Source organism: Alosa pseudoharengus, unplaced genomic scaffold (genome assembly GCF_046254945.1).
Source record: "Alosa pseudoharengus isolate Yale_2024_CS ecotype anadromous, Long Island Sound unplaced genomic scaffold, YU_APseudo_1.1 YU_APseudo_1.1_scf_10, whole genome shotgun sequence".
Lineage (NCBI taxonomy): Eukaryota > Metazoa > Chordata > Actinopteri > Clupeiformes > Clupeidae > Alosa > Alosa pseudoharengus.
This window is the reverse complement of record NW_027468565.1, coordinates 37,939,126-37,949,125: the sequence shown is the minus strand read 5'-3', so window position 1 is coordinate 37,949,125 and position 10,000 is coordinate 37,939,126. Positions and strand designations below refer to the sequence as shown.

The 10,000-nt window shown below is 41.0% G+C and overlaps 1 protein-coding gene across 2 annotated transcripts in view; it reads left to right on the top strand.

Moving 5' to 3' along the window:
• The window catches only part of tbxas1 (thromboxane A synthase 1 (platelet)), a 76,019-nt gene that overhangs the window by 18,991 nt on the left and 47,028 nt on the right, over positions 1 to 10,000 (top strand). For both annotated transcript variants that reach the window (XM_076271516.1, XM_076271517.1), the window contains exon 2: positions 2,981 to 3,074. In XM_076271516.1, coding sequence (XP_076127631.1) covers positions 2,981 to 3,074 — 94 coding nt within the window. The remainder of the gene's footprint in view (positions 1 to 2,980; positions 3,075 to 10,000) is intronic.

The following is a 10,000-nucleotide window of genomic DNA, read 5'->3' as shown; positions in this document are numbered from 1 at the left end:
CAAAAGCTCCTGCTTTGATTGAGTGTTTTGGTATGGTCATCTCCCCGCCACTCGGAGGTCTCTTTAGATCATACATGGGCAACATACGGCCCGTGGGCTTTCCCTGACCGGCCCGCGTAAGGTCCGTGAAAGAACAATAGTCAAGAGCCTAGCATAGAGATAATGCATGCAAATCAATATCGTTGTTTTTATTTTGAAAAGCGACTGCTTTTTGTACGCCCATACATTTGTGCGTGGATGCATACGACGTAAACACCCTCACTGATGTGCTGGTGAATAGAATTTATGCTTCTGTGTCGACACAATGCAGTTGCCTTTACGTCGGCGTAAACCTTTCAAAGTTTTGTGTCTCTTATGTCTGCGTCGCTCACCACCGCAAAGGTTGTTAGAACGAACTCCTACTGCTGCTCGTTGGCGATACGAAGTGTTCATTTCAAAACGTTACTGGCAGATAGACAGTTTACAATCGGATAACCCCGTAATTGTAACCATGTCTGAGTTTATTTGCAAAGCTTATGTTAGCGAACTAGTATGATGCTACTACCCACAGGTTGCAGAAGCAGCCGGCTCAACACACAGAGCGAGTTACCAATCACAGTTATGTTCATAAAGTTAAAGCAAAAACATAGCCTACATTTTAAAAATAGTTTTCTTTGTGCATGTTAATTAACTAATGACAGCCTACTATTGTCTGCTCCACATTTTCGTATAATTCTGCATAGAGTTAATTTGATGATTTAATGATGAAATATTGCTGAGTGTTGATGAAATGGTGGCACAGGCCTATCGGTTGTACTGACTCCTTCACATTTTCATGACCTAGCCTAATTATATAGATATTGTAGTACTTTTTTATATCAGTCTTTGAAAACTGAAAAAAAATGTCAATGTCAAAAAATCATTTTCGAGGATTAAATACTGGACATAGATTAAATATTGATGTTTTTCCTTTGTCTCCCTCACATTTTCATCTGTTCTACGACTAGTAAACAAAACCATATGATTTACTTGATGTTATACAAGAACAGAATAGAATTGAACAGAATTGAGTTCAGACTTGAGTTCGGTATTTTGGGTCCGGCCCTCCTCAACAGTCCCAGTTTGTCATGTGGCCCCTTGGGGAAATTAGTTGCCCACCCCTGCTTTAGATTATCCCTTGTAGGCCTGTCATCTTAAAATACACACAGGGGCACAAATACACACAAACACATACACATACACACACACACGCACACACACACACACACACACACACACACACACACACACACACACACACACACACACACACACACACACACACACACACACACACACACACACTATCTATGCACAGATGAGATGAACACACTTATACATTCTCTCTATTCCACTCTTTTTCTCTCACTCTCTCTCTTTCACTCTCTGTCTCACTCTTGAATTTCCCCTTGGGGATCAATAAAGTGTCTGTCTGTCTGTCTGTCTGTCTGTCTGTCTGTCTGTCTCACTCACACACCGAAATACACAGTCTTGTCAGTTGTTTTTGTGCAGGTTTTGACTGCAAGCTCAGTGACTTTACTGGGCTTTGTTCTCTTTCTGAGTCTGACGTAATGGCAGCATTTTGAGAGTTACGCACACAGACACAACCGCACGCTAGGTTTTAACTGATTTCTGGTAACATACTCCTTGTTATTGTCAGGGAGTTTTGCAAAGCATATGTGTATTATGCCCCAAAATGCTGTCACGACACACAAACAGACACACACACGAACGGCACCCCGATATACACACAGACATGCACACCCTAAGGCAACCCTGAATGATATCCCACGAACACACAAGCGAATGACGTATCCTACCATTTCCCAAGATGCACCTCAAAGTCTGCTACAACAATGTGATGGAAGTACTGCTTTGTCAGCAGAAGGTGTGTGTGTGTGTGTGTGTGTGTGTGTGTGTGTGTGTGTGTGTGATTGTTTGTGTGTGTGTGTGTGTGTGTGTGTATGTGTGTGTGTGTGTGTGTGATTGTTTGTGTGTGTGTGTGTGTGTGTGTATGTGTGTGTGTGTGTGTGTGTGTGTGTGTGCACGCGCATGTGAATAATGCATAGCCAGTGAGTCTCTAACTCAGGAAATAAAGCCTTACCCTCGAGCCACCACAACCTACTTGTGTCTCAGTGTGTATGTGTGTGAGTGTTGTGCTCCGCTTAAGAAATTATACTTAAGCTATGCTTCTGCTTTATTACTTAATGATTTTATTATACTTAAGCTATGCTTCTGCTTTATTACTTAATGATTTTATTATACTTAAGCTATGCTTCTGCTTTATTACTTAATTATTTTATTATACTTAAGCTATGCTTCTGCTTTATTACTTAATGATTTTATTATACTTAAGCTATGCTTCTGCTTTATTACTTAATGATTTTATTATACTTAAGCTATGCTTCTGCTTTATTACTTAATGATTTTATTATACTTAAGCTATGCTTCTGCTTTATTACTTAATGATTTTATTATACTTAAGCTATGCTTCTGCTTTATTACTTAATGGTTTTATTATACTTAAGCTATGCTTCTGCTTTATTACTTAATGATTTTATTATACTTAAGCTATGCTTCTGCTTTATTACTTAATGATTTTATTTGCTCCATTCATTTCTTTGTTTCTTTTTGTCTTTCTCTCTCTCTTTCTCTCCCTCTTTCTCTCCCTCTCTCTCTCCCTCTTTCTCTCCCTCTTTCTGGGCATGCTCACCATCTTCAGATTAGTTGAATTGAGGATAGTGGATAGTGGTAGAATACACTTTTTGCCAGGACATGAACAACGTGTCACTGTTCAAGGTCCATGGATCCAATTCTAATTCAGATTAAATCAAATCATCCAATTGTGTCTGTGGATGTTTTTGGTGAGGCTGTGTTTGACTGGTGACTGGGACTGATCGTTAAAATGGATTTTGAGAATTTTTTATAAAAAAGTGTCCTTCTCTCTCTCTCTCTCTGGCAGGTATTCTATCTACCCATACTCGGTTCTGGAGCGTTGTGGCGTGCGACACCCGAAACCCATGCCATTCTTTGGGAACCTAATGCTGTTCCGACAGGTAAGATCCACTTCCTGTTTAACATTTCTCTAAACAAATGCCTGAGGAACTTCTTGTACAACATCCCTTTATAAAACAATCAAAAACATTTAATTACAGTGCATGAAAATGCACTGTACTGTTCTTCCTAGGCAACTTATTACAGTGCATGAAAATGCACTGTACTGTTCTTCCTAGGCAACTTCTTCTTATTATTATTATTATTATTATTCCGCTTACCACTTTTTCTAGACGCAATTTCTCTTGAACAGTTTAACTTAGAAACTTCATTCAAACTTTGTAACGTAGGTCTTCAAACAGATCGGGTTGCTATCTCTTTTCAACTTTGAAACTTTTATACTTTTTAAACTATTAAAGAAAAACTTTTTAAAAATCCCCATAGACTTAACATTGCCGATTATGACATCATAATACGGCCATTAAGCAATTAGAATCCTATGGCAGGTGTTCAGGCCACCTGGATCTCAACTGCCAGTCTCAGGCTTTAAGCATACAAACTGGCCCTATTAAGACTACACATCCTGTTAAACTGCTTCCTCTGCCAAAAACTGTTTCAAAATAAAAGTCCTCACTACAATATTTCACTGTTAAACAATTTAACCCTTTAAACTACTGAACTTTTTAACTGTTTAGCCATTGTAACTGTTACTTGTCATCAACTATGACTCTTACCCACTGTAGCTAGTTAGCATGGTTAACATAGTTAGCATGCTAACATTGTAGCATGCTAGTTAGCATTTTTAGCAAAATTACTAAAAATGATTAGCTAAGTTAGCTAAGTCACATGGTTAGCATAGTTAGCATGCTAGCATGTTAGCATGCTAGTTAGCATTTTTAGCAAAACTGCTAAAAATGATTAGCTAAGTCACATGGTTAACATAGTTAGCATGCTAGCAAGTTAGCATGCTAGTTAGCATTTTTAGCAAAACTGCTAAAAATGATTAGCTAGGTTAACTAAGTAACATGGTTAGCATAGTTAGCATGCTAGTTAGCATAGTTAGCATAACTGCTAAAATTATTAGCTAAGTTAGCTAAGTAACATGGTTAACATAGTTAGCATGCTAACATTGTTAGCATAGTTAGCATGTTTAGTAAAACTGCTAGAAAATGTTAGTTAAGTTAGCTAAGTAACATGGTTAGCATGCTAGCACTGCTATAAAACATTAGCTAAGTAGCATGGTTAACAGAATTAAAAATCTTAGCATAACTGCTAGCAAACATTAGAGCCATTCCAACTTTCAGTTATCGTCAAATATCTACCTATACACAGCCATTAAACTATTTGAATATCAACATTCATTAAACTGCTAGAAAATGTTAGCTAAGTAACATGGTTAACATGTTAGCATTGCTATAAAACATTAGCTAAGTAGCATGGTTAGCATAGTTAGAAATCTTAGCATAACTGCTAGCAAACATTAGAGCCATTCCAACTTTCAGTTATCGTCAAATATCTACCTATACACAGCCATTAAACTATTTGAATATCAACATTCATTCAACTTCCAGTCTGTCAACAACTTTTAAACTATTTACCTTCAACTTTTAAACGGTTTACTTTTAAACTACCATTAAACTATCTATTAAACTAGCTGTCTATCAACAACTTTTAAACTATCTACTGTCTATCAACAACTTTTAAACTATCTACATTCAACTTTTAAACAGTCTACTTTTAAACTATCAACTTTTATTAAGCTATGCAACCACCATGTCTATCCTAGCATCACCGTAGTAACCATCTCTGTATTATCCGTTTTAACTATACATGATATTTTACATCACAACTTTAGCATTTTCATGCACTGGTAATTCCTTGGAATTGCATTTCTAGTTGTCTCTATGCTTTGAGGTCTATTTGAAACATTCATTCATTCACTTTCATCCATAGTCATAGAAAATACTCATGTAGGCTTTATAGATAGATTGGTTAACTGACACCATCCCAGGTATATCTCTAGACATGAATTTAATAAGAGAGGTCTGCCAAACACGCGTACTGCACTTGAACACATGACGTCCAAAAATGAGTCCCCTCAGGGAGGCGAAACAGAAGCCTTTGCGTTCCTACCAGTGGGCAAACAAACACCTTTGCGTTCCTACCAGTGGGCAAACAAACACCTTTGCCCGGGTGTGCATCCTCTGAACACACCAAAACTGTTGCACAGAACACAACTTGCCCTATTGTGCACATGCACAAGATATTACATATCTGACATATACATACTGTATTTGTATACACATGCACATACATACACTGCCGGTCAAAAGTTTGGAGTCACTGAAAAATTTCCATTCCACTCCATTATAGACAGAATACTGGTTCAGTTGCATTGTGAGCTCAGTTGCATTGTTTTTTAATCAGAGCAGCAGTTTTCAGATTACATTATGTGCTTACATAATTGCAAAAGGGTTCTCGACTGTTGTAGAAAGAAATGGCTGATCTTTAATGCAATATCTACATTGCCCATTATCAGCATCCATTCATCCAAAGGCACATTCTGTTTACTAATCTGATATCATTTTAAAAGGCTAACTGGGAAAACATTGGAGAACCCTTTTGCAATTATGTAAACACATAATGTAATCTGATCTGATGTAATTACCTTGATTAAAAAAAAAAACAATGCAACTGATCTCAGCTGGTATTCTGTCTATAATGTGACCCCACATTTTTGACCAGTAGTGTATATGACAAATCGTAATGCTGCTTATTGCATAGTTTTACTATACCGGCAAGTGACTTGTTAACTTGGATTCAATTCAATGTTATTTACATAACATAAGGATCTGTCTCAAGGCACTGTACAGAGCTCCAACTTTCTACGCAAAAACGCTCCATTAGTAGGAAGAGACCAGACCATGGGTAGGTCTGTGGCTCATAAGGGATGTGTACAAATTGCTCATTTGCTCATCAGGTCAGATGCCAACTGCATTTTGTAGTTTCAGGATTAGCACTTGTCTAATGTCAACAAAGTTGAATCTAATCTTTTCTAATCTGAGAGGCTCTGTGGTAAACAGATGTGATCTGCTTGAGGAAGAGCTAGTCCAGGGTTCCCTGTCTGACACCGCATCCATTATTATCGTAGTGCTGTCATGTCATGTTAGGTCATGTCCTCAATTACTAATATCAAATTGTATCATGTCATAGCCAGGTAAACATAGTGTATTTTAATAACACTTTTCCTTCTGATATGTTTTTTGGTTTGTGATTGACGGGTGCTGTTTGCCAGGGTGGTCTCAGTTGATGAAAATAGCACAAAATGATGAATGCCACTGATGAGCGTCCTCGTCTGTTTCCAATCATTTGCATTTTACCATCAATAACGAGCCTTTCAATCACACTCAATCAGAGAGAGATCTCATCAAGTTGCATCACCCATGCACACACACACACACACACACACACACACACACACACACACACACACACACACACACACAGGCGGGTAAAAGAAGCCATGCTTACAACGAATAGCTTCACTTCATTACGTTTGTTCATTAAAGATGACTCCCAAGTAATGACTTCTAATACCATGTGATTCCCAGATAGATTAGCTTTAGTGGTAATTGCTTGGTGTTTTATGATGAAATGCAGAGGATTTCGATGAGAGGGAGGGAGTGGGCGCGTTTAATAAAGCTGAAGTAATTCCACTGCATTAATGCACTGTCTCAGTTGGACTCCAAGCACTCCAAAGCCACACTACAACAGAGTAGCTGGGTCCAACACGGTCCCCCACCAACATCTTTGATGCAGATTGGACATGGATTACATGGAGATCACACACCATCATCACTGGTCAATAGACAGCAGTGTGTGTGTGTGTGTGTGTGCGTGTGTGTGTGTGTGTGTGTGTGTGTGTGTGTGTGTGTGTGTGTGTGTGTGTGTGTGTGTGTGGACACATCCTGCTTAAGGTCCCTCTGTAAGATGGCAGGTTGTTAGGACGTTGCATAGAATGTGTCACTCATACAGGCTGATCTGTGTAGTGTGTGTGTGTGTGTTTCTCTCGTCTTTCTCTGCCTTTCTTTTGTCTTATGCCCTGTCGTTCTCTCATTCCCTTTCTTCCTGCCCTGCTCCCCCTCTCTCTCCCTCTCTTCCCTGCTCCCCCTCTCTCTCCATCTCCATCTCCCTTCTTCATTGTGCCCCACTGTTCCTCAGAGGGGGCCCTTGTTTAGTGCCATCAGCACAGGAAGCCATGTTTGCATGGATCTCTGTTACTCATATTCTGCCCTAGGTTTGTGTGTGTGTGTGGGAGAGAGAGAGGGAGAGAGAGAGGGAGAGAGAGAGGGAGAGAGAGAGAGAGGGAGAGAGAGAGAGAGAGAGTGTATGCATTGAGGTAGGGGATGGGTGTGGGAGCCGTGATTAAATATGCATGCTACTCTGCTTTGCATAATTATGAGTCGTCTGGTTCAGACTCCCCAGGTGAATTGCACAGCCACAGTATGAGACACTGTGGTGTGTGTGTGTGTGTGTGTGTGTATTTGTGTGTGAACACATTATTTGTGTGTATGTTCTTTGTATTCAACCACACATCATTGTGTGCATACAGTATGTGTATCCATCCCTGTGTGTGTGTGTGTGTGTGTGTGTGTGTGTGTGTGTGTGTGTGTGTGTGTGTGTGTTTGTGCAAACATTAGCGGTCCCTGTGTCAGCACACAAACACTGGTCCTGCTGTCGTAGAATCCTGTGACCCAGTTTTAGAGGCCAGCCTTACAGCCAAATGTGTGTGTGTGTGTGTGTGTGTGTGTGCACTGTTTTAGTCTAGATATCACACATACACATCCTGTGGTGTCCGAGGAACAAGACTTTCCCAGAAAGCAGGAATGTAATGAGAAAGGAAAAGATAAAAGAAAGTGATGGGTAGATAGAGTGTGTGTGTGAGACAGAAAGAGAGAGAGAGAGAGAGAGAAAGAGATTCTAATCCTAGATATATTTATTTAGTCAGCCTGACATTCTCACATTCTCTCATAACATTTGTCCTTTCATAGACACAACAGCAAACACTCACACTGACACTAGTCAACTTTTCTCAACTTTCAGTATAAATGTACCGTACCCCTGGAGTACACATATTCGCTCACACACATTCAGTATAAATGTACCGTACCCCAGAAGCACTCATATCCGCTCACACACATTTCACTCACAGGGTTTTTCTCCAGCACACACACACACAGCCATAAACTGCCATGGGAAACTGAATAAGATGCCATGGTTCAACCAATCTCTCCTAAAGATTAAAACGTTGTCCATGTAAAAAAAGGGAGAATATAAAAAAGGTCATATTGCATTAGCATTAGCATTAGCAGCCAGTATCATAAGCATGTGGCTGGAGAACACAGTGGCACTGATCCATCTCACTCAACTAGATAGATATTAGAAAGCTAGATACCGCATTGGGCTCCAGAGCGTACGTAAATAGCGCCGCCATCTTGGTGAGGGCAGAACGCACGTAAATAGCGACACCATCCTGGTGAGGGCAGAGCGTACGTAAATAGCGACGCCATCTTGGTGGGGGCAGCAATCACTGGAGGCAAATGGAGGAACATGTGACTCTGACTGGACATCAGACAGGTGTCTGTGATTGCCTGCAAATGTTGCCCATAGACAATAAATGATGCCACCTAAAAAGAACTCGACAGTCAATGCGGTATCTAGCTTTCTAATGTCTAAGATCATAAGCATGTGTCTGGAGAACACTTGAAGACGAGCTGTGATAGCGGGCTGAGAACACCTCTTGGAAGCACAGGCTGAGAGAAGAACTTTGTGGTTCTCCCTTAAGAGCAAGGTTCTCATGGCGAACAGCCTAGCCCGGTTCTGTGTGTGAACGTGCCCTGAGGATAGCGATCGCGGGCATGCGTAGTGGCGCTGTGAGAACGCGGAACAGGGGGCAGAGTGCTCCTGCTGTGGCATCGATTCCTTTGCTGCGGTGATGAATCTGCCGTCTGAGTGGAACGGGCAGAGAGGAAGCCACACATCTGTTTCAATACACACTAACCAGACCACGCCAACACACACACACACACACTCACACACACACACTAACCAGACCAGGCCAACACACACACACACACACACACACACACACACACACACACGCACACATACATACATACACACTAACCAGACCACGCCAACACACATGTGGTCTGTACACACACACACACACACACACACACACACACACACACACACATACGATACACACTAACCAGACCACGCCAACACACATGTGGTCTGTACACACACACACACACACACACACACACACACACACACACACACACATACACACACACATACGATACACACTAACCAGACCACCCCAACACACATGTGGTCTGTACACACACACACACACACACACACACACACACACACACATATACGATACACACTAACCAGACCATGCCAACACACATGTGGTCTGTACACACACACACATACACACACACACACACACACACATACACACACACACACACACACACATACGACACACACTAACCAGACCACGCCAACACACATGTGGTCTGTACACACACACACACACACACACACATGCAATACACACTAACCAGACCACGCCAACACACATGTGGTCTGTACACACACACACACACACACACACACACACACACACACACATACGATACACACTAACCAGACCACGCCAACACACATGTGGTCTGTACACACACACACACACACTAACCAGACCACGCCAACACACATGTGGTCTGTACACATACACACACACACATACGATACACACTAACCAGACCACGCCAACACACATGTGGTCTGTACTAGGGGTGTAACGGTTCATGTATTCGTATTGAACCGAAACGGTACGGGCGTCACGGTTCGGTGCATGAATTTACACGGAGAATACACGGTATAAAAATACATAAAACTCGTGTGC